The sequence below is a fragment of the Ziziphus jujuba genome, chromosome 7 (genome assembly GCF_031755915.1).
Source record: "Ziziphus jujuba cultivar Dongzao chromosome 7, ASM3175591v1".
NCBI classification, from domain to species: domain Eukaryota; kingdom Viridiplantae; phylum Streptophyta; class Magnoliopsida; order Rosales; family Rhamnaceae; genus Ziziphus; species Ziziphus jujuba.
This window is the reverse complement of record NC_083385.1, coordinates 4,525,316-4,551,568: the sequence shown is the minus strand read 5'-3', so window position 1 is coordinate 4,551,568 and position 26,253 is coordinate 4,525,316. Positions and strand designations below refer to the sequence as shown.

At 32.0% G+C, this 26,253-nt stretch overlaps 2 protein-coding genes across 2 annotated transcripts; one reads left to right on the top strand and one right to left on the bottom strand.

The window, feature by feature from the left end:
• Positions 1-343: 343 nt before the first annotated feature.
• LOC107424206 (F-box protein At5g51370) lies at positions 344-3,879 on the bottom strand. The gene is made up of 2 exons (XM_016033942.4): positions 2,442-3,879; positions 344-1,123 (listed from the first exon to the last, which is right to left on the bottom strand). The coding sequence occupies exons 1-2, from the start codon at positions 3,659-3,661 to the stop codon at positions 850-852; spliced, it is 1,494 nt and encodes a 497-aa protein (XP_015889428.2). The 5' UTR covers positions 3,662-3,879; the 3' UTR covers positions 344-849.
• Positions 3,880-8,066: 4,187 nt separating this feature from the next.
• On the top strand, positions 8,067-12,558 carry LOC107424194 (transcription factor UNE10). The gene is made up of 6 exons (XM_048480003.2): positions 8,067-8,359; positions 8,510-9,248; positions 9,576-9,677; positions 10,190-10,255; positions 11,630-12,010; positions 12,182-12,558. Exons 1-6 carry the CDS (start codon positions 8,250-8,252, stop codon positions 12,266-12,268), a joined length of 1,485 nt encoding a protein of 494 aa, XP_048335960.1. The 5' UTR covers positions 8,067-8,249; the 3' UTR covers positions 12,269-12,558.
• The last annotated feature ends 13,695 nt before the right edge of the window (positions 12,559-26,253 follow it).

The following is a 26,253-nucleotide window of genomic DNA, read 5'->3' as shown; positions in this document are numbered from 1 at the left end:
AAAAAAGAAAATTGACAAGTATTTAAAAATAAGGGCAAAAAAGAAAAGTTATAGAACGCAAAAGTGAAAAGTGTGGATATATTTACAAAACAAATCTAATATATATATATATTACATATCCAACAGGAATTTGGAAAACCAGAATCGGACCAACAAACCATATAGCCCTCACGCGGGCTCCATCCATGTTTATATTGACAATTGGTTTGCGAGAAAGAAGAGCATCGGATATTGAGAGCCGATGTGCGAGAAAGAACTAGATGACCCGCAACGTAAAGAGTAGTCTCGGCCCTTGCCGCCAAAGAAGCAATTTCAGCTTGGGTTTTGAAATCTAAAAACTTCATTCATTAAAAACTACCAATATTTTCTTCCAAATCCAACAAGTAATCTCATATTATTTTGCAATATGCCATAATTGGGCGCTAGAAAAAATGCCTCAAGTGGCCTCCCCCTTTACCCGGCTCTGCATCAACATATACAGGAATTTTTTTACCCCCCCCAAAATAAACATTCGCTGATAATCTGTCTAAAGTGGTAAAGTAATTCTTAGTACAAGTTCACCTTCCATTACTAATGTTTTTGCTTTATTTTCTTACTCCTAGCAAGTCCGTACAGCTACCTCATAAACATATATATTAGCATATCTACCTTTAGACAATGCTAGGAATTAAATTACATGGAAAAATGGCTCCCCACATACAACAAAGTGAGGAACAAAAAAGAGGAAATGAAATGTGAATCTATCTATGTCATATGTGTGTTATCACCAAAACATTTGGCAGCTACCGTGTAAATTATCTGTAACACTGTGATTCCATCAAGATCAAGAAGCAGAAGCAGCATCCAATATCAAGGCTTTAATCTTTTGAAAAACCTACCACCTTTCTTTCCGATACCAGTCCCCTCAAGATTTGAAGTCAACAGAGATCTGGAATCCGGTCTCCATTTTAACTCTTTAAGAACTGAAAACAAGGTCGAGAGTGCAGGACTAACTTCACTGTCTTTTATGTTGTTACAAGATACTACTCTAAGCCTTTGAAGCTCTTTCCAGGAAAGGACTACTGTCTCTAACCCTCCTGTTGTCAGCAGCGAGCATCCTTCTAAAGAAATCAGTTTCACCCTCCTATACATGAAACAAAAGTATAAAAGATTAAAACACAAAAAAAAATTTCAAACTTTTAGAATCAACTAACATATCTTATTTACAGAATTCAGATGCATTATAAATGCTAGACATCATATAACTGTCAAGTAAAAACTACAAGCCATTGCTAAATACACATAGCTTAAACATAAGAAGCATAAACTGGCAACCAGAGCAAAAAGATGCAATAATGCATGTCAACTATTTATGAGCTCACATGGGATTCAGTTATGGCCCCAAACTAAGAAATCTTCAAAGTTTGATAGGAGATGCAATATTCTAGATTAGCTCACAAGACAATTTAGACCTATTTCTACAAAAAAACAATAATATTTTCAATTTTTGTATCAATAACCAACGTAAGTAACATTGGGAAACATAAAAAAATGCCAGAATTGCTACAAGATATATAATTTCTCTGGAACAACAACTAAGTAACTTCTCCATTTATGCAGATTAAACATATAAAAGCAAATCATAAAACAAGGACCGACACAATTATAATTTGAACATACTTGGCAGAGAGGAATACAAAACAAGTTTCTAGTAAATTTGAGAATGACAGTTAAAATCCCTAAAGATTTCCTATATCACTTTCAACTGCAAAACAAATTTGCTGACAGCAACTTTCAACCACTACTTTTCCCTTCTCCTTTTCTAACAAAACAAATAGACACGAAATCTTTGCAACGTCACATTTACCACAACATCAATGTTTTTATTGAAGAAGCATATTAAGTCCCGACATCATTAGTTTAAGGGGAGAAAACCAGACAAATAAGCTAAGAAAAATAGTTCAAAGAGACTGACACAGTTCTATAATGTGCATTTGACAATAGAGATGATCCGAATTACATTTTGTGTGAATGTGCTGAAGTATCTTATTGATTAACTTTACAAATGGACCACATCAGTACAGGTAATAGCAACCAATTTCTTATATTAACATTTGTTTAACTTGAACTCTTTGTGTGGTTATAAATTTTGCTAAATTGGATTTATTGTAATTTGATTTTTCCACCAAGGCTCATACCAATTTAATACCATGTTTATAACTCGAAGATAAGTGAAAAAATAACTCCTAACATGAGAAGTCTACCAAAGATTGCCTTGCATATATGCAGCCCAGCTCATAGGCATCGTCCTAATGATAAATGTCAGATGCCTAATGATAAATGTCTTAGGCATTGCCTTGCATATGCATCACTAACAAAAACGGTAGTAGAAAATTAAAATCCTTTATCCTAATATGCCAAGGTAACGTAAAAAAGCTAAACGTGAGAACGAAAAACCATACCTACAGACAATGCCGATGCTAAATATATCATCAGCCAATCCCCAACAATCCTGTAGAACTATCTCCCTAACAGCCTCACACACTAAAAACAATGCTCTCATGCCCTGCTGATCCCGCACTTGACACTGCTGCAAATGCAACTCCTCAATAGTAGGACAAGATCCCAGATGCTCATCCGGACCAGGGCTCGAATCAATGCTCTTGCACGACCGAAACCTTAAAGTCTTCAAATTCCCACAGTATGACAGCGCTGCCAACCAACCACCATCCATTCGATGATCACAAAGAGTCAATTCCTCAAGCATTTGGCAACATTGTCCAATTGCCTTCATCCCATCATAGCTTCCTTCACACCCACTTAGCTCAAGCTTCACTAACCTCCCACACCCTTGTGCTAATATCGTCAATCCTATATCCGAAATCACCGAACTATAAAACCCATCAACGCAGCCAATCAATTTCACAATCTGCAAATTCCTGCAAGCCGAAATCCCCTTCAACACCATGTCTCCACAACAATGCAGCTCCAATTCCTGCAATGTCTGACAATCCCGAGCAACACTCAGCAACCCATTCTCGCTCGCCCCAATTGCCACGATTCTCCGCATATTCGGATACCACTCGGCGAGCAATTTAAGCCCATCATCAACCACACTCGGCCTCAACACATCTCCTTCTTCAATGAAACCCCTGGAGGTGAAAAGGGAATCGATGTGAATCGACAGCATTTTCCGGGTCACCAAAATCCCCGAGTTTCTCGGCGACCGTATACACGCATGGACTAGATCAACTTCGGTAAGGTTAGGAAACCGGTCGAAAACCCGACCCGAATCCAAAAACCCCCAATCCAAAATCTTCAACGACCGCACCAAACGGCCATGGAGATACAACCAACGCTTGCAGACGAGGGAGTTATGGACATACTGAGAGAGAGGAAGCTTAGATAGAATCACAAGAAGAAGTTCATCGGAGAGGAGAGAGACGAGATCGGGTTTGGGCGTCGAGGGAAAAGATTGGAAGGAAGAGAGGTCAGCCTCAGAGGAAGGAGAGGTGGTAGAGGGCGTAGCAGAGAGGGACTGAACCTGCATCTTGTAGATAGCATGCTTGAGCGCTTGCTCTTTGTACAAGATATCAGGCAGGCTCAGCGGCCTTGGCCTCTTCAATTGCTGCGCTTGTGTTGTTGTATTTGCGTTTGAGCTTCTTCCTGGTGAATGTGACATTTTTCTTTTTTTCTTTTTCTTTTTTTCTTTTTCACTCTGATATTTTATTATTAAATATAGATAATCAAAGTTGAATTTGGGTTAGGGTTAGGTTTTTCTCACTTTACCTCCTCCTCCCACCGTAAATTTTTCCACTGGAAACCAAATTTCTAAAACAATTAAATATTGTTTTTTTCTTTTTTTGTTTCTCTCCGGAGACTTTTTTGTACTTTTTTTGTAGTTTTGTTTCTCTCTCTCTCTAGATTTCTGGGTAACAGAGAAAATTAATTTCTGGGTTGATTAACCAGAGGACGCTGTACAAGGGGGATAAGTGATTTTGTAATCCAGTGCGGAAGCAAACTCGTCTGTTGAGATACAGTTCAATTAAATCGAGCCACGTAGGTGGAACGGATTACTTTTGATGATGTGGCTGAAATCTAGAAGTGGATTTGATGAGTTTTTTTTTTAAGTTTGTTTTTTTTTTTTTTTTTCCTTTTATTTTTTTGATGCTAAAGATTTTAAAGTTTTGGATTGGTTAATAATGCAAAATGATTAAAGAAAATGCTAGATTTGTCTCACGTGAAAGGCTGTAACAAATTTTTGGCTGCCTTTGGAACGTACAGCTTAACGCCCTTCGATATTCACAAAAAGAGAGCGGACCTCCAAAACTTTTATGTTTTTTCCTTGCGGATAAGGTTTTTAACTCTTTTTCCTTGTCCCTCTTTTTATCCATGTTGTTATTAAAAATAATATATATATATATATATATTTATTTTTTTGGATTTGTGATATTCTATTCAATTTTCATCATTGTTGCCCATATTCATATTGTGACTCTAGATCTTCTTTGAACTACTTAGAAATCATTATATTTATTGTTTGCTTAAGCTACTTTGATTCGCCTTTTAACTACAATTTGATTTTAGAGATTATAAATTATCTTCTTTTAATAAAATTTAAATCCTAATTTAGAACAAAAATTGCATGCTGTTTTAACTACTGAATCTTATTGGATTTTTTTTTTTTTGAACATGAATTTTATTGCATATTTTAAACCCATTTAATTGTTTTAAAATTGATACTTCATTGATTATTCAGAATTAATATTTGATTCTATCATAAGAATGTAGTTGAAACATGTTAGTTTCTTCATAAATTAACTCTACCTACTTCATTGGATCTCCATCTAAGACCTAACCGTTAAGCATCCAGAGAAGGGAACATATGCAAGCTAAAAGGAAATTGGATAACAGTAGAGCAACAAAAAGTTAATAAATATATTTATTTTTTAGCAAAGTAATAAAATATAGCTTATACTTATCATTATTATTATTCCTCGATAACTAATATCTCAATAAATAAAATATATTTATTTTTACTTATTAAAATATTTATCAAATTTATTTACTAAATAATTTGACATCATTTAATTAATTAATTAATTTTTTATATTTAAATTATATGAATAAATAAATAGATATTATTTTAGCACAAATTTTTTAATACATATAATATTATATGTTATTTTTCAATAATAAAATATAACTTATGCCGCTTCCTCCTCATCATCCACATCTATATTCTTATGGACGTTATGATTGAACGATTAGGTTTTGAAACAACGTGGGCCAGGAGCTAAATTGCCCATAGGATGGGCCATTTCTATATGGATCATTTTTGTGATTGAACATTAAACATAGACTTGAGCCTTTTGTAGTGAGGCCCAGGCATCAAATGGAGCCTGTTAGCAGCATGTATGAAAGCAGTGGGCTCTCTAAAATAAATTTGGGCTAAGCTATCAATGGAAACTAAACTAATTTTACTTCGTTGTCATTTCTTCTCTCTCTCTACTTTTTTTTTTTTTTTTTTAGATGAAAATTTATACAATATTGACATGATATTCTCATGAAATTAACGTTTTTGAGACACTTCCCATAGCCGAGGAATAACATTTTAACGGTCCAATTTCTAAATCCCTTTAGACTAATTCAGGAGACGGCTTGTTCTTATAAATGCATGCAGCCAAAATTGCCATTTCAAAAATGTCATTAATGGAATTATTTTTTGGTTGATGTATATATTTATATTATTTTCTCACAGGAGATTCCATCAATATCCAAACCACTTCTTAGCAAAATATATATATATATATATAAATCAGCTTTACTGTGACTCAACTCATTTGATTGCCTTTACACAACGACATCACAACTTGCGAGATCCTTATAGGAGAGGCTTTTGAATTTGACTCTGGCTACTAAAAAGCAGCCTTGGAAAATTTTATTTTAGGTTTTTTCTTCTCCACCAACTTTTTTTTTCTTCTTCTTTTTTTTGGCTTGTTTTTAATTTATTTTGTTCCATTTTTGATAGTTTAAGATAAGTTAAAAACTATCCATTTTCACTAATTATCAAATTCTAAACTTAATATAAAATTGTTTTAAGACAATTATTGGTTTGCTTTTTATTATTGTTAATTTTTTGTAGATTTGCGAATTTAATTTAGAATTTAATTGGTCAGCTTTCAATTTTAATTAGTAAAAGTAAAGTAGTCCCATCTCGTCCACCGTCGTCATTGCTAACTTTTTATGATGGATTAGTACTTTTCAAACTTAACATGGAGATATTAATTTGGATGGTGAGTCAGCCGGACACCAACTAGCTTTTGTTTCATGTTACATTAGACATTATGAATTTTTTCAAAATTCAAATTATTTATTAACAATATATTTTTTATAAAATAATAAATCATATAATTAATTAATTACTTATTTGTAATTTATTAACATTATACTAGACATTTATACTTTTTAAATATCAATATTATTAACTTGTAATCTCAACAAACTTGTATTCAAAAGTTCACTAGTCTTGGAGCTTGCATGCATAGTGTTTTTTTTTTTTTTTTTTTTTTGGGTGAAATTGGAGCCCAAGTACAACTTAAAAAGTAGCAATAGTGTTTTTTATGTTGTCAAAAGCAGTTTCTAAGATATCTTTTTTCAATGGGTTCAACTATTTAACAATAATAAAAAAAAAAACACTTTGGTGCAACTATCATATTATTACTTATAACTGAAAAGCTAATGGCCTGTTTGACTATCAACGGATCATTGTTTATTGTTATTGTTATTTAGAAGAAAAAAAAGAAACAAATAGTTATTCAGTTGTGGAATGATATTTTAATATTAAAATTAAGAAGAAAAAAAAATAGTGCATGATTAAACAGCGTTAAGCCTCTAACCTGGGAATGTTATGAATACTTTACAAGAGAATTTGTTTGTATATCTCTCATAAGTTTTTTTTTTTTTTTTAATTTATTTTTTATTAATATTTCACTTCAAAGGAGGAAATGCAGTCAAACAAAAGTAGAGCATATATTTGACTAACTGTGAAGGGAGCGCGTGGCAATGACGTGTGGTGTGGATACCTGCTATCTAACATGATAACACTACACGCATATAGCGCCCACGTCAGCCACCAGAGTCCAGTATTTAAGTTCCCCACACGCAGTCTTAAGGCAGTGCACTCAATCGAGCCCTTATAGCGAGCAATCTCTCGGGAAAGGGTCCCATATCCAATTATTAACTCTTTTTTTCAAGCTTTCAATTTTCATCACCGAAAATTAATGAATAAAATAAAAAATAAAAAACTTTATGATGGTTGATCCCACGCCACAACTTACTCTGATATTATTAAATGCATTCACTGCTTTCTCTTCTTGAGTCCCAGCTTCTCTCTCTGTCCGCCACATAAATTTCGGCTTTCACGTTTCCATTTTATATTTTAAATGTCTACGTTCCAAAAAAATAAAATAAAAATACTGCTTCATAGTTCATATACCATATCCATATATATAAAAATTATTGTTTTATATTAATTTATAGAAGTATCTATCTATCTATATATATATATATATATATAGTAAGTGTCTGGTCTGGGCTGGAGGAGACCTAATATCTTGCATTTTTGGTCGTTTATGGTGAGTTATAGAATGAGTTATACATATATATATATATATATCAACATTTTTTTTGGGGAAATATATATATATATATATATGCGTCCTTGATCTTGAATAACATTACCAAATATCATCAAGATTGGATATATTAATTGTACAAAAACCAGAGATATTCATATTGTACTAACATGCTCTGCATTGATGCTCACTGAGCATTATTTTATAACTTGTATAGATACTTATTCTTTGTCATAGCCACTTAATGGTAGTGTAGAATCTCTTTTCAAATATCCAATATTTTCATTCTTATCTGAACTATAAAGTCTATAGGTCCTGTAGGAGGAGGGACGCAATTTTTTCCTCTGTACACATAGACTATATAATAGGACATAAAAAATGATTACTACCCCACTCTCCATCTTATTTTCTTCTCTTCTCTTTCACATATCTATATATTTTTATATATATATATATATTTTTATATACTCTCTCTCTCTCTCTCTCTCTCTCCAAATAATTTTACATATATGTGTAGCGTGCAGAAACAAATAAAAGTGTGATTGTAGAACAAGAAGATAGTACGTCTTCCACCATTTTTTTCTTCATATTCCACACCAATACCAAGTCAGACTCAAGAGCTTCATTCTGAAAATGAGCCAGTGCGTTCCAAGTTGGGATGTGGATGATCATAGTCCCTCAGCAGCAGCTAGGCTCTCTTTCCGTTCCCAATCCAATTCCACTACAGCTCCAGATGTTCCAATGTAATTAAATTATCTCGCACTAGTTTTTCCAATATATTCTCTCTCTCTCTCTCTCTCTCTCTGTATATAATATATATATATATATATATAATCAAATAAATCAAAAACTAGTGTTTGTTAAGGTCGCAAGAGGATTTAATTTGATTGCAGGTTGGACTACGAGGTAGCAGAGCTAACATGGGAAAACGGGCAGATAGCTATGCACGGCTTAGGTCCACCGCGAGTGCCCGTCAAACATTTGTCGACGGTGACAACCAACTCTTCGGCTTCCAAGTACAGCTGGGAGAAGCCACCCCCCGGTGGCACCCTCGAGGCCATAGTCAATCAGGCCACCAGATTGCCCCTCCCAAAGCCCCCTTTCCACGACACTGGCGGCGGCGCCGCTACTGACGAACTAGTCCCTTGGTTTGACCAATATCGTGCCGCTGCCGCTGCTGGTGCTGCAGCCGACGCTATGGTCCCTTGCGCCAAAGGAACCAACAACAATAACAACAACAACAACAAAAACAACAGCGTCGATCATGCTGCTGCCGCCACTATCGACACCGGGCCGGGAGGACTTGGCACGTGCGTGGTGGGGTCCTCCACTGGTGTTAGGTCACGTGGTGGCGCCGCCACCCAGGATGAGAATGCAGTCATTCCGGAGAAACGCGCTAGGGTGGCGCGTGTGGCCGTGGCGCCCGAGTGGAGTAGCCGGACTGATCCAAGTGTGAGTATCAGTGTGAGCGGTACCTTTGGGAGGGATACGGTGGATACCTGTGAGAGAGATGTGGGTGTGGATTTCACTTCTACTTCACATGGATCGCCGGAAAACACCAGCTCCGGCGTGCCTTGTACAAAGGCAACCACCGCTGATGACCACCACTCCGTTTGCCATAGCATAGCACCGGTAAATTAAGCTCTCTTATATTTTAGCTTAGACCGTTTGACATAACTTTTGCTTTTATTTTGTTTTTTCAAAAGTTATTCTTCACTAACTGTATTTTTGTTTGCCAAAAACGCTTCCTAAAAGTAAAACTATACCAAACAATCTTTAATCTAATGAATATCTCCTTGTCAAGGAGGAGATCCAAAGTCGTCATTTAATTTATTTGAACCGCTTTTTAATATATATATATATATTATTTTATTCGTTAACTATATAATATTATTTTGGCCGGATGCTTAATTATTTGGTTTGTTGTTATTTATTTATTTATTGGTTAATATTGTATAGAGGGAGGCAGGTGATGAAGAGGACAAAAAGAAAGGGACTGGAAAATCCTCAGCTTCCACTAAAAGGAGTAGGGCTGCTGCGATACATAATCAATCTGAACGAGTACTACTCTCTCTCTCCCCCTCTCATTTATTTTTAAGAATACTGTCTAATAATTCCCTGAGGAGTAGCCACATAAAAATTGAGAAATGATACGTGGGAATGGTATTGAATGAGTGAAATAATTAAGAGAGAACATTAAAAAGGGGGAAAAAATGATAGATGATGAACAAATGATTGGTTCGGATAAGTTATTCTTTTTCCTTCAGGAAAAAAAAAAAAAAAAAAAAAAACTTACTGGAAGTATAATATTCTCAAGGCTAAACACTAATTAATATAGTAAAAGAATATATTATAAACAGTAAAATATAAAATATTTAATAATAAACTATGGTTCTTGATATTAACTTTTTGACTTTCTAAAGTTTTGCAAAGGGGGAGAAAATTAATTAATCATACTGCAAATAATTATTAACAGCGAAACTGTTAATAATTCATGCTGTTTTTATTTATTTATTTTTATTATTATCTTTATTGTTAGTGTTTTGATAATTTTTTTCTTTCTATTTTCATAGAAAAGGAGAGACAAGATCAATCAAAGGATGAAAACATTGCAGAAGTTAGTACCAAATTCCAGCAAGGTATGAATTGGAATTTTCCTTCTGTAGTCTTTTTATATACTACCTTTTTCATTTGTAAAAATATTGTACTTGTGCTTTTTATGTTCTTTCTTATTTTGGCCCAAGAAATCCTAGCCTCCTATATAGTTCTTTATTTTTTTTTCCCCCTCTTACGATTTAAATTTTACTCTTTTAATATTTGATAAATCGGTGGCTCTAATTTGTACATTTAGAAGAAGCACATAGTAGTGAAGATGTGTTCTTTAATACTTTATTTCATATTCTCAATAATTAGTCTTTCCATACTTGTAAAATTACCACATATATATATTTCAAAGAGAAACAAAAATAGAAAGACAATATCCTTACAACACATATATATATATATATATATATATATATAGTGTAGAAAGACAAGAACACCGGCAAACTAGTTACTTTTGTTTACACCTACGACCTTTCCCTTGCAGATTGCTTGAATATGGACCGTATCTGTAGAAATACTAATCAATGATTGGCTCTCAAAGCCCACTTCAACTTTTTGAAATCTTATCCTTGTAACATTTGATAACAAATAGAAAGCCAGGAAGAATATCGATTGCCGCACTATTTGGTTCTGGTTGATGATCATTAATTAGCTTAATTGTTTGCTTGTTGTAGTTTTTAGATACCAAACATAAATAAATAAGTGGATTGAAAACCATTTGTTATTGATCCATATATATAGAGAGAGGAAACCATTTGGTATTCACCTATATACATAGGGAGCCCTGATTTGACGTCTTATAAGATTCCAAAGAAAGTCTGAATGATTTAACTCATTAGCAGACAACAGTCGGATGTGTGGTCCAAACCTTTTTTTTTTTTTTTTCTTTTTCTTTTTCTAAAATATTCGGTGTCTTTTTCTTTTTTTTATTATTTATTTTTTTTATTTTTTATTTTAAGAAACAAAATATTTGGTGTTCATATTTGGGATTAATGAAGCAAATGATATACTCCACACAAATCCATATTTGATAGCTAGGTTGTAGGGGTCAATTTGACAAGAAAGGTTTTTTTTTTTTTTTTTTTTTGATATTTTGGGTGAACAATGAGAGTTTTGCTAGGTGCGGAGACAATCGCCTGCTTCCCCATAAATCCCTTCAACATGGTAGGGCCTAAAAACCCATAGTGTTTTCTTCTAAAATCTGTATGTTCGTACTTATTCTGTATCATATTAAATTCTACTGTCTGTATCCGGTCAAAGCTGGCAAGATTTTGATATGCAAAAGAGTTAACAATAGAAAATAAAAGAGAAAAAAATAAATGCTGAGGCTTCATTTTTCTTTTCTTTCACGCACCCAAGTAATATCTCATCTGCATTTTTTTTTTCTTTGAATTAATATTATATTACAGACGGATAAAGCTTCAATGCTGGATGAAGTAATCGAATACCTTAAACAACTGCAAGCTCAAGTACAAATGATGAGTAGAATTAACATGCCGGCTGTGATGATGCCAATGGCCGTGCAACAACAACTTCAGATGTCCATGATGAATCCTATGGGGATGGGGATGGGGATGGGCATGGGCATGGGAATGGGTATGGGCATGGACATGAACTCAATTGGCAGGACAAACATCCCCGCCGGCATCTCTCCGGTTCTTCATCCTGCAGCTGCAGCATTCATGCCTATGACTACTTCATGGGATGGCCCCAGTGACCGGCTTCAAGGCACTGTGGCACCAGTAATTCCTCCTGACCCCATGTCTGCATTCCTTGCATGCCAATCACAGGTAGCTTTATATATATATATATATATATATAATTTTAGTATAAAACGCGTCAAAAACTTGTATACATATGTATTTATAAAATTATGATTCAAACTCTCTAATGTTAAGTATATATGGCTATAGAAAATAAATATATTTTTATTTGATGCATGGTAAATATTTGATATGCAGCCCATGACCATGGATGCTTATAGTAGGATGGCTGCAATGTATCAGCAGCTTCATCAAGTCCCTCCAGCTTCAAGTTCCAAGAGCTAATCGAGTATTGAACTAGGTCCATTTGCATATAAAATGCTAAAGATTGGTCATAGATATTCCTATTCTCGGGCATGTATTGTGGTAAGGAAGCTAGAATACATAGCAGCATGAGATGTGAAATCCATGAGAACGTGGATGTGAATGGTAGTTTTGGTGGGGGAATATAATTAATGAGCTTTTAGCTCGAAGAAGCGAACCAATGTTAATTATTTTATGGATGAGGTCGATGTTGATACATTCATGTGTACAATTTTAAGTTTCCAATTAATTATTTAGGTTATGTTTGTTAACGTATTTGATTTTTGTATTTTGTTTTAGTATTTTTTTATTAAATTATATTTAATTTGTTTATTTTCATTGTTTGTTAGTGTTAAAAATAATTTGGAGTATATTAGATATATTGATTAACTACAAATGTAAAAGAATGAAAAAAAAGAAAAAAAGTCAAAGCTATATAGCACAATTTTAAATTGTGTTTCATTTGGTGTTTATATTTCTTTTCATCTTTTAATGTCCAACTATCATTAATAAATAACCAAAATAAACAAACTATACATAATTTAGTAGAAAAAAACTAAAACAAAAGGGAAAAATCAAATATGTTATCATATGGCACGTTAATTAGTTTTGTTACATGTATATATTATAATTAGTTCGGAAGAATTCCCATAATTTTTTCTTTCATGTATTATATTTTTATGGGTGTGGATTATTATTATATATATATATATATATATGTATGTATATATATCCATATGTATAAAGAGTTGCACCTGACCCTTATTCTATAAGCGAATCCACATATAGATTGTTAATACCTTCTGTAGAGTCAACAGTCTTTTTTTTCTTTTTTCTTTTTAATTTTTTAATTTTAAATTTTTGTTCAAAAATAAAATAAGCAGGGTCAGCTGTCACACGTACCTAATTTGATGAATTTGATTTATTTGGGGGAAAATAAGGATTCATGTTGTCTTTATAAATTTAATTGGTTCGAATAATGAATTTGATCAGCGTCTTATATGTTGCATATTGGCTTGATTTATTAAAGTAAAGACCTAGCTAAAAGTATCGATATGGTTGAGGATTTGAGAAGCAATTTTCCTTGATCGATCAAGTATAAACACATACGTATATGTGAATTGTTTCATTAAAAGAAAACAACGCATAACCACGTTTCCCTTTTTTTTTTTTTTTTTGTTTTATTTCTTGGAAATACTTCTGTTAACACAGAGAGATCAGATATGCAGACTGAGGTAACAGTTTATGTGGTAGTTTTTTTTTTTTTTTTTTTTTTTTTTTGGGTGAATATGGTAGTTTTGGTCTGCTATATAAGAAAATAATAAAAGATATATAAAATGTAAATTACAAGAAGTATATGAAGGGTGATGACAGTGAGTGACAAAAGGGTAACATCCAACATGCTGAGCCAACAAAAAGGGGAACATATATATGATTGGTTGCTTACCCGTCAACTTGAATTAAGCACTGACCACATATATTTGTCAAAAGCTTCCCACTCCTATTTACATATAAATATATTCAATTATCACTAATAAATACTGTATCATGAATGACTTTGACCTTTATGCGAACTCTTAGACACATTATTCTTTAACCTTTTTTTTTTTTTGGTGAAATTGTCTTTTACAAAAGTAGTCCCTGTTTTTTCCCCCCCCTTTTCTCTGAATGCAAGGAATTATTACTCCTATATATAAATGAAGTGGCTAACACTTCCTTCTTCACGGGGTTCTTTGGCGAGAAATGCCTTGATGATTGATTTCTAATCCCATTTTAGGCATGCATTAATAAATGCAATTGGTAATTATACATATACTCTGTCTTACCTAACTAGATTGATCGATGTTCGTTCGAGCCAAATTTTCTTAAGTTGTTTAATTATAAGAAATCAAACTAAATTGGAAAAATCTTTAGATAATTTGTTATTTGGCTTATTATCACATCTTCTATAGAGTTTGTAAATTGGACCATTATTGTTACAATTTGCATTAACTTTTATATGTTAACTTTTTAGATCAAATATCAATTAATCACTGGGGGATGGAATGCAAGCACATATAATTTCATATGAAAGAAAAAGAGAGAAGATAGAGAAAATACAAATGAAAAATCAATTAGTTCTTGTCCTAACTCTGCATATACACAGACTTGTGTTCCATCTACCTAAAAGGTGAGAAGAAATAAGATAAAGCATATCTATATATATTCACTTAAAAAGAGATATGTACTTTATATAAATTAGGTTTGGCTCCCTCTCTCTCTCTCTCTCTCTCTCTCTCTCACTATATTTATATTCTAAAGCTATAGAACTACGAGAGACCTGATATTAATTTGCTACTAGTAATATTACTGATGCACGGTTATTAACATAAATAATTGAGTTTCAACTTTTCTTCATTGAATGTGATAGATTTTGCATTCGAGGGGACCTGAGTTCCATCAAACATCGCAAGTAGTTGAAGGATAAATCAACTTTGAGTTTGGATTTGATGTGAATATGATGGGAGCCACTTGTGTGATTTTCTTTCTTTTTTTCTTTTTTCTTTTTTTTTCCCTTCCCTATACATTTTCTTTAATTTATGATATATAAATTAATAAAATATAGGAGATAAGAATCGTAAATGATTGGAGAGAAAAGAATACGCTTGGACAATGAGATCACCACACGCATTATCTAATAATAAATATGTTGAAAATCTAGGTTTTTTGGCTCCCGGGAAATCGTGTCCTTTGGCATCATTTGGAAAAATAAATAATTATATAGCCCTATTGTTTAATAATTTGGTCTCGACTAGACAATTGAAATCACTACTGTTGCAAAATGGCCAACACCTACTTTTTTGTGTTTTTCACTTAGACGTGCCAATTTGGATCATGACACGGCGACACGATTCGAAAACGACACGGAATAAATGGGTTTGGGTTTATTATAAATGGGTTCGGATCATAATCGGATCAACCCGTTTAACACGATTATTAATCGTGTCATTTTCGGGTTGACCTGTTTAACTCGAAATTGACCCGTTATGACCCATTTATTAAACGTGTCAGTTTCAACCCGATACGATTATATACCTATTACAACCCATTTAAATTTAATTTTAAATTAATATTTTATCAATAATATAATATTTAATAACTAAAAAATATTATAAATTAAAAATTTTTAAAAATAATTTTCTATTACTAATTTTTTAAAAACAAAAAATACATCTTTAATAAAACAAAAACATAAAAATAAAAAAAAAATAAAAAAATTTTCGGATTAATAGGTTAATTTTCGAGTTAACGGGTTAATAGGTTAGTTTTCGGGTTAATAGGTCAATTTAAGGTTAACGGGTTAATAGGTCAACATGATCCGTTAAAATAATCGTGTTAAACGGGTCGTGTCGTGTTGACCTGTTTATAAACAGGTCAGGTTAGTGTTTTAGGTACCTGACACGATTAATAAATGGGTCGTGTTCGGGTTAGGCATTTTTGACACGATTATTAAACAGGTTGACACGAACACGACCCACCAACCCGAATTGCCAGGTATATTTTCACTTTTACAGTCGAGTATGTTATATATATATATATATAATATGAATTAATCAACGAGCCAATGCTGCTAATAATTAAATGGAGAGTTCATTAAACCTTTAATTACTATAGTTTGCATTGACATACAGACAAAAGAAGGATGGTAAAAAGTAAAGAAGACTACATATCTGTATATACTAAAGTCATGTAGGGCAGGTGCGATACCTAACTAAAATAAAAAAGGGAAAAGTAGGAGATGAGGCATTACTTTTTCTTTTTTCAATTTTTAGTTGGAAGCAAGTGCAAAAAGAAAGGAGAAAAGAGCTGCACTTTTTTTTGCAACAAGCATGGGAGTGGTGAGGATAAGTATTATATGTTATACATCAGAATGTAGTGTAATAAAGAAACGTTTACGTCACAATTGTGCCACCACTACTCACTTTGATAGTACTAATTGTGTGGAAAGTTGAAAATATTCGACAAATTAAAGGAAACAAAAAAAAGAAAAAAAGAAAAAGAAAAAAATTGTTTTAAAGATAAAATCCGAGTGAATGGACTGTCTAGCACAATAGTTTTATTCGGTAATACTTTTGAAAATTTAAAAAAAAAAAAAAAGTGTATCAAAATTTGATTATTGCTTGGAATATATATCGGATTGTTTAATTGTTTTCAGTGTTTATCAATTTTGGGCACTTATTAAAAGCCAATCTACATGTATAGTGAACATGTCGATCTCAATGATTGACTTTATCTATGAAAAGCCATTCGACTCGTCACACTCATCTCATCGCTGACAGCACTTTCATGACAAACAAACACAGGAAATATATATTTATATACACATACATATGTATAACTATATTACTTTAAACGTAGAAGAGAACAGAAACAAAATATACTTTTTTTTTTTTTTTAAATCTATCAATGATCACGAAAGTTAATATCTGTGCACCTGCATAAGAGCACGATCATGATTGTGATCAACAAAATCTTAGAGCAATTGACATTTCATGATTGACTAGTTGTTGTCATTTAATTACAACCTTTTTGGGCACAGGCTTTTTTTTTATTTTTATTTTTATTTTATTTATTTAGATATATATATATATATATATATATAATTTTTTTAAAATTTTTTATATTTAGTTATGTTTGGTAGAATTTTTGGGGCAGGGACTTCAAAATGGTTTTTCCTTTTTCTTTTTTCTTTTTCTTTTTTTTTTTCCCCGATGCAACTATTTCATCCAACTGCACGCACGCCTGACTTTAGACATTGGCTTTTATGTGGTAATAATAACCGCAGTATAATTTGACATTACTTAAAAAAAATATTTCCCCCCTGTTGGACAAAAAATTATTATCACTCATCATGATGATTGATATATAATATGATCTTTTTTTTTTTTTTTTGTTTGCTGATGATATTCGAATCTAGTTTTTCTTAAATTGGAATGTTGGTGCTTCTAATCATCAGAACTACCATATAATTTCGATATATAATATGATTGTTCATTTTGTGATAAGCTTTTGTATTAAAATAATTATGTCAATTGTCAAATTACAATGAGAATATATATAGTAGCAAGACAATAATGTTCTTATAATTTCAAATATTGGGCTTACTTATAGCTATGAGAGTATTACAATGGAAGTAAATAAGGAAAATAAATAATAATAATAAATATATAAATAAAATGGGGTAAAGGTGGGACCACATTGAGTAGTGATGGAAAATACATTTTGGGGGTGTTTGTTACATGGAACTGGCCAGGACCGGATAGGTTATAGTCCCAATCTGGTGTTTGGGAAGCAAAATGGAGGACGGGACACACTTATCCCGTTAACCAATTTATCTACTTCGAAGGGGACAAAGTTGACCCACCAAAACACCTGGGTCACTTTTGTCCTGCCCTCTCGTGAATAACCTCTCGTCCTCTCACACAAAGTTGCTTCTGCCAGACCGTTCACCGCCTCTGTTCAAGATCTCGCCGGATCATTGGCCGCTTCTTTTCGGTTTGAAACCCTCGGTGAGTCTTCTTCTTTGCTCTGTTCATTTTTGTGTTCTTCATCTTTGATCTGGTTAGTTTACTTCTTCTTCTTCTTCGTTGATTTAATCTCTGCTTCTTCTTCGTTTTCCTCTGCTTCTTCTTCTCCGTTTGATTTGTTTAGGGATTTGGTTCACAACATTTTAAGGCTTCCATTCTGCACCAATTAGGCCAAAGATTTGCAAAATTAGGGCTTGGATTTGTGAGAAAAAGGCTTAAAATTGGGATCTACCTACGTCTACAGTGCTCTTCTACGAATTTGAACGGTAAAGATTGTCAAGTTTTGCCATTAGGCATTTCTGGTGGTTTTTGTTTTAGGTGTTTCTTGCGGTTGTTGTGTATATGATGGAATGTGGAAAATTACCCGTATGTATGAGACTTGTTTAGTTTTTGTTCAAATAAAAAAAAGCTTATATATTGTTAGTTTGAACTACATAGAAATATGTTGCTCGGTTGTAATATGTTGCCTCTTCTTCTTTAATAAATTAGTCATATTTATGAGAGTTGTTTAGTTTTTGTTCAAATAAAAAAAAAGCTTATATACTGTTAGTTTGAACTACATAGAAATATGTTGCTCGGTTGTTTTGATTCCCCTTGCAATCATCAGAATATGCCAAAACTTAGGTACATTGCAACTAGATACTGGTTTTTTGTTTTTAGTAGCACTTATATGAAGAAACAGACCACAAAAAAAAAAAAAAAAAAAAGCAGAGAAAATGGTGAAAATGGAAAAGATGTTTAGCACGTTTTAATATCATATGGGACGGCACTTGCCTTATCTTGCTTCCCAGAAGAGACTTTGTTTAGCTGCTATTCTTTTATCAAAGTTTTCATCCTTTGTCTTATTGAACTTGTACTCTTATTTCATCCCTTTTAAAAAACCAATTTTTTTTTTTGTCCCAGTATCATCGTATGATTAATATTTCCTCAACAATTTTCAAAAGTTTTGCATATAGATGGTGATTGGTGGATAATAATCTTCCTTCAGTTTGGGAATTTAAAGCATAATATCAAAAGCATTTGCCCTTTAACATAGTTTTTACTCAATTTTCTTTGCCCTTTAACATAGCTATTCTTCACCACCACAATATATGTACAGACCATGTAGAAAGTTTGATATTCTTCGATCTAAATGACACAATAAATAACTGATCATAAGCTGTTTTGGAATATATGCTACAGAGCCACCATACCATCTATACTTTTTAGCTTCTTCTGGTTGTCATGCTTGCACCTTAGTTTGATTATTTATGCTTTCATTATTTAGATGCATATATATGAATTGCAGCTTAGATGGGCTTGCAGGTTTTTTTTTTTTTTTGGGGGGGGGGGGGGGGGGGTTGAAGTTCTGATTTTGGTAGGGCTAGACTAATTTCGGGGTTGTTGTTATGATGTCATTGTGGAATTTTTATCAGGTACCAGATAGTTGAGAATTTTGTAGGCTTGTTGTGAGGGATGATAATAACTATCCCTGTAATGAGAAATTGGAAACACCATTTTTCTTATCCCATGGACTTGGTCTATCCAAGTGCGTTTTGTCATTAAGCCATACTAAAAGAGTAATTACTAATATTTATAATCATACTAAGAGTTTGGGAATTTAAACTAGAAACTATTGCCAAAATATATATATATATATATATATATTCTTCTAATTATTAATGTTTGATCTTTTGCTTTATCATATTATGGTCTGAGTGTTAACATTAATGTTGAGTTTTTCATATTATATTTTGACTTTATATAAAATCATAATGTTTTAGTTGGATAATTATAATATATATATATACATTCTAGTTATATAATTCTGTTAATGTGGCTGTCCATCTATAAAGCCATAATATATGTGATTTCTTTGTTCAATTAGAAGATTATTGACATCCGAGAAAATGATTTTTTTTATTTAGTTTTGATATATATATATATATATATATATTTTTTTTTTTAGTTAATGATGATTACGAAAATGTTGTCATCTTTCCTTTGATGTTTGAGATGAGTCCTATAAGATTTTGAAGAGACCAAATGTTGAGGGTGAATAATGCATCAACTACAAATTATGTTACTTAACAATTTATTGATTTATTTTTGTTTATGTTATGGGATGATTTGAACTAAAAAGACTCAAAAAAAGAACTATGCTTTTTAAACATTTCATTACCTAAAGTAGATTATTATGTAATTCTGGTACCAGATGCAAATATTTTGGGGTAATAAATGTTTCACAATACCGTTTCACATTTTGAAGTAAATGCACGTTTTTGAAGACGGAGAAAGGAAAGAAGAGAGAAACACAAATACATTGATTTATGATATAATCATTTGTAACATAAAAATATTCTTTACATGAGACCAAAAAATATTCATGAAAAAATTAATCACAGTATATGTGCTGGTTTTAAATCCATGACCAAAAAATCCATAACTAATATATTTTAAGGATACAATTATTCATTCGGCTCCATCATTAATAATAATAAAAAAATTTTGATGATATATATATATATATATATATATTGAGTTTGAAGAGTTTAAAAAAACAATTAAATCCACCTTTAACTTTGACCTTCCAAATATATATAATGTTTATTATGAATGCTAATATATAAATCTATTATTTATGGAAGATTTTTGTTTGCTGTGTATATTCAATTGTATTGGCAATAGCAGCTCAATTTATTGTGTTTCTTATAATTTTTTTTATTTGTTTTTTTTTTCTTTTTGTAGAGATGGATGGAAGAAAATTAGTTGTAATTCAATCTTTTTGTTGGGGCTTTATGTTTATCTTCTTTATGTACATGTATGTAGCATGGCAAAGGAGAAATGAGAGAGGTGTTAGGAATAGAATAACTAGAAATACCGAATTGCGTACATCTTTTATAAATAGTTTGTTGGACAATGATGTAACTTATATTAGTCAATTGAGGATGGATAGGAGAACATTTGTTATTTTATGTCGGTTATTACGGCAGGATGGATATGTAAAAAGAGATGGTACTGTTACATTGGAAGAGCAAGTGTGCATATTTTTGCACATAATTGCTCATCATATAAAAAACCATACAATTATCAGTCGATTCTATAGATCAGGAGAGACAATTAGTAGATATTTCAATTCAGTATTGAATGGGGTGTTGCGCTTACATTCCATTTTGTTGAGGTATCCTGAACCTGTGTCGGATAATTGCTCGGATGATAGATGGAAAATATTTAAGGTACATTTGTGGACTAGTTTGGTTATTAATTTTGTAGTTAGATGACTTGTAGCATTATCTGACGTTAGTAAAATTGTTTATGTCGTAGAATTGTTTGGGAGCATTAGATGGAACTTATATTATGGTGAAAGTACCTGAAATCGATAAGCTAAGATATCGAACACGAAAGGGTGAGATAGCAACAAATGCCTTAGGTGTATGTAACCCGAATATGGAATTCATATTTATATTACCGGGTTGGGAAGGCTCCGCTTCAGATTCCAAAGTACTTCGAGATGCAATAAATAGGCCAAATGAATTAAAAGTACCAACCGATAAGACCAATCCTTAATTATTTTATCAAGTGGATTAACATTGCATAAACTAATAAGAGATATTTTTCTGTGTTAGGTTGTTATTACTTAGTGGATGCTGGTTACACCAACGGTGAAGGATTTCTTGCATCATATAGGGGAACAAGATATCACCTTTTCGAATGGAGAGATGGTTGTGCACCCATAAATCATCAAGAGTATTTCAACATGAAGCATGCATCAGCTAGGAATATCATAGAAAGATGCTTTGAGGTTCTTAAAATGCGATGGGCAATTTTAAGAAGTCCATCTTTCTACCCAATTGCAACACAAATCAAAACCATTACTGCATGTTGTCTGATACATAATCTGATTAGAAGAGAAATGACACTTGGTCTTGGAGAAGTTGAATATGATAGGATGGAAAATGTGGACATTAATGAAGAGGAGGACATTATAGGATCAATTGCTTCCTCGGATCAATGGACGAATTGGAGAGATGAGTTAGCTAAGCTAATATTTGGTGAGTGGAGAGGTCATCATGATTACTAGTTGATGGTTATGTAAAAAATTATGCTCTAATTGCTTATTTAATAATGTTTGTTAAATCTTTTGGATAATATGTATTAAGACAAACTTATATTATATTAAGTGCAACATTTGAGATTTATTGTTATTTTTTTTTGCATCTTGTTTTGATAATGTTAGAATCATGAAATGTTTACTTGAATAGCAATGGAAGCTGGAGGTAGCAGTAACGATAATAGGGGGGTGAATCTAGGCGTATGGAGTAGAGGTGAGGAAGAAGCTTTGCTGGTTCTTTTAGATGAAGCTGTAGCTAGTGGGTAACGTTGTGACACGGGAGCATTTAAACCTGGTACACTTAATATGATGAGCGGCAACTGGCTGAAATGTGTCCTAACTCGGGATTGCGAGCAACTCCACATATTGAATCGAAGCTGAAAAAGTGGAAGAAGCACTATGGTATCATAGACGACATGCTGAACAAAAGTGGATTTGGATGGAATGACACTTTTAAATGTGTGGAGGTTGACAGTGACGATGCTTGGAAAGCATATGTGCAGGTTTTGAATTTGTTAGGAAAAATACTTTTATTGAATTTTGTGCTTCTTATCTTAAATCTATATTGTTTTTACTAAATGATGGCTTTTTTATTTTAGAGTAATCCAAGTGCAAAAAGTTGATATGAGAGGCTTGCTAATAATTTTGGGAAGGATCGAGCAACAGGACATGGAGCACAAACTTCAATTGATTTAGTTAATGATATAAATATGGAGCCTGACAATGACCAATTTGATGATGTGTGTTCTCCAATGTCTATGAATCAAACAAATAGTCAACTGCCCACACAATCCCAATTAAGAGGTAAGAGGAAAGCTAAATCGAAAGATGTTGACATCGTTAGCGGGTTAAACAATGTAGCAGATAAGTTTATTGATAAATTGGCTACACAGTTAGACAAGTTGGAGAAGTCTGATATCAACTATCCACAATACTTAGCTATGTAGCTTGACAGGTTAGGATTCCCTATTACTGACAATCTCAAAATCTCTAAGGCAATGAGATCGGATCTATCGAACGTTGAGGTTTTCAAGATTATTAAAACCGATGCGCAGAAGATTGAATTTGCTTGTGGATTTTTGGATAACTAAATTAGTATTGTTGTGGATTATATATTTATGGATATGTATGAGAGAATGACAACAATGAACAATTGGAATTGAAACTTATGGACATATATTGTAACGTATTGGATGTTGGTTTCTAATTATGCATGTACAGATAATTTTATTATTATGTGTTATGTTTTAGAATATTAACATGCACTATATTGATTTGGTTTGTTTAATAATATTATTATATTATATTATCATTTATTATTATATGCATGAATATTGAATGGCAAAGAGAAGGGTTTATGTTGTGTTTAAAGGTAAACAACCAGGGATATATAATTCTTGGTCTGAATGTCATCAACAAGTACAAGGATTTACGAATAATTTATATCAAGTCTATAATACAATTGAAGAAGCTGAAATTGCATATGTTGAGTTTGTAGAACAAACAATGAGGAATCGTAATGAAGCAAATCCAATACAAAATACCACCACCGTACATACACGTGCTCAATTTCACAACGAGTGAGGTAATGGTTTTGTATTAGGTTGTTTATTTGGCTTACTATCAATGAGTTTATTTACTTATTTCTTATATAATTAGATTATCCTTATAAAATCCAATATATATATATGGATGCCATACTTGTTAAAAGTGCAACTACATGTGACATTTATTTATATATTTATATATCTATATGTATGAATTGAAGATGGATATTTTTATGCTATCAACAAGTTCTTAATTAAATATTATGTCAATTTTTTTTTATTTGTATTTAATTGTTATTCATGATTAGTAATTTTATTTTAATTAGTTTTGAAAACAATATTTTAAGTAGGTTATGGGTGTTAAAAAAAAAATACAAATGTATTATAAATATCTATACAAAAAATATTAAATATGATTAATAATAAAACTTTAATTAAATATAATATTTAATTTTTTTGTAAATATAAATATAATTTTAAATCTTTTCATATTTAACAAAATAAAAACTATAATTACAAAATAGTCCAATCCAGTCCGATCCTGCACCAAACATGGGACAACTAGTCCACCATTCAGTCTAGAACTATGCCAAATACAGTACTGTACTATTCGATCCTGTCCGATCCAAACCTATCCTGTCCGATCCGTCCAATCTAGACCTATCCTGCGTACCAAACACCCTTTTTTAGGACCATTTATTGAGGGATAAGAAGATGGTCATTTTCGTGGGCTCAAATAGATTGAATTGTATGGAAGCCGATTTTGGGCTTAAAGGTATCCCATGTTGCAAATGAGGGAGATTCCTTGAGGCTTTTCGTTTTTTATAAGGGCACACGGGTTTGGTTGTTAAAGATTTTTCTTCCAAAAAGTTCTGATTTCTATGATAAAAGAAAAAAAACAAAATTTGTTTTAATCTCAGTTTTATATTTCCAAATTTTTTGAAATAGAGTACATAAACCAAAGAGCTAATTTTTTGAATAAAAAAATGTTATATTGTTTATTCCAATATTGTGTAAAAAACAATGTTTATTCCAATACGGTGTATAAATTGTTTTTAATTTTCCTTGGCGTATTATATAAACAATAATTTTTTTTCACAAAAGAAAGACAATAAATTTGTTTTCATATCCGTTTAAAGTTCCTCATTCTCCTTTTGGTACCTCATATCATCAAATCTTTCTGGGTGGAATTGGTAATGTTAATTGACATAAATTGGCTTATGAGCTCAGTGGAGTCCAACGGGCAAAGGAAAATGACATGAATTAGCAATTTTATCAGGAATTATACAAAGTCTAAATATAAAAATTAAAAAAAAAAAATTTCCCTTTCTTTTTTGTTTAAGTGAAATTTTCAGATTTTTTTTTTTCATTTCTCTAAAACTTTTATTTTTATCAAAAACTTATTGAGTAAACATATATGCCATGAAGAGGTGTACATATTTATTAATGGTGAACGCTGTTGTAGAAGTTCATTGCTGCTATCTAAATGGATATATCGAAGATATTTTCTCAATTTGAAAGATAGTTGTCTCAGTTGGCCCCAAAACTTCCAGCTTGAAGCCCATATTAAAAACTCACGTTCCTCCTCCTTTTTTTTTTTTTTTGGGTTAGCAAGAAAATGAAAAAAAATAAAATTATATTCTAACATAAACTCGTTTCTACACATTGATAGAGGACGAGATGAAATGCATTAACAACTACCTTCCCCAAATCTCATAATAATCTTCTGAAGGATGAAAACTGCAATATCTATTTAATATTTATGTTAAATGGATATTCAGTATTTTTTGCTTGTAACTTTTTATATCTACACTTTTAAAAATATGTATTCAAGTTACATCTATCTTTTTTTTTTTTTTTTTGAACGAAACGAATAACTATAATGGTTGAACATTTTTATTTGTGCTTAAGAACACAAATTCGAATCATAGGGATTTAAATTAGATAATTTGTATAAAAAAAAAATTACATATTTTTTTTTGTTTTCAGTTTAAAAAAATATTATAGTAATGACGCTAAAATATATTTTTCCAATGATGACAAGTATAAGTGAACTGCCGAGTATACATATATATATATATATATAATTGGTTTCTGTTTCCGCCGTATATATATATATATATATATATTTAACACCGTATTTATATAAATTGAGAATCACAAAAAATAAAAAAAATTGAAATATTTTAAGACACTGGACAAAAACAGGAGACGAAGTTTGACACACGGAAGCATTTCATGTTTCTACCAGAGAAAAAAAAGAAAAAAAAGAAAAAAGGCGTTTCATGGAAAGATTATAATTTTATTCGATGGGTGGTATTTTTTTTATTCTTCAATATTAATTAAAAAAAAGAAAGAAAGAAAGAAAGAAAGAAAGAAAGAAGAATAGTGGGTCAGATCCATGGAAGAGCATGTTGATTTTGTTGACCAGAAGTATTTTCTGGGCCCAATTTTGAACATGCCCCAGGTGAATCTGATGTTTCCCCACAATTAGCCCAATTCGAGGAACGTGTGACTGTCAAACGTAGATCTGGATTCTTTTACCTCTCAAGCTTTTTTTTCCCGATGCTAAAATCGCACAAATCTCAATTTAAAAGTGTCGGTTGCTAATATCCTATCTGATATCTCACCCCCAAAAGGAAGAAAAAACTAAAATAAAAAATATCAGAATCTCAATTATTGTAAGCAATATTTGTAGCGGCTCAAAATGACGTGGATATTTCGTTAGCGGGAACATTGCCTTAATTAATAATCTTATTTTTA

What these genes read in the sequence shown, in the direction of transcription:
- LOC107424206 (XM_016033942.4), bottom strand. Translation starts at nt 3,661, where the DNA reads ATGTCACATTCACCAGGAAGAAGCTCAAACGCAAATACAACAACACAA. An exon ending in AGCATCGGCATTGTCTGTAG is followed by an intron (nt 1,124 to 2,441) that starts GTATGGTTTTTC and finishes TTTCATGTATAG; the next exon opens with GAGGGTGAAACTGATTTCTT.
- LOC107424194 (XM_048480003.2), top strand. Translation starts at nt 8,250, where the DNA reads ATGAGCCAGTGCGTTCCAAGTTGGGATGTGGATGATCATAGTCCCTCA. An exon ending in TAGTACCAAATTCCAGCAAG is followed by an intron (nt 10,256 to 11,629) that starts GTATGAATTGGA and finishes ATTATATTACAG; the next exon opens with ACGGATAAAGCTTCAATGCT. An exon ending in TCCTTGCATGCCAATCACAG is followed by an intron (nt 12,011 to 12,181) that starts GTAGCTTTATAT and finishes TTTGATATGCAG; the next exon opens with CCCATGACCATGGATGCTTA.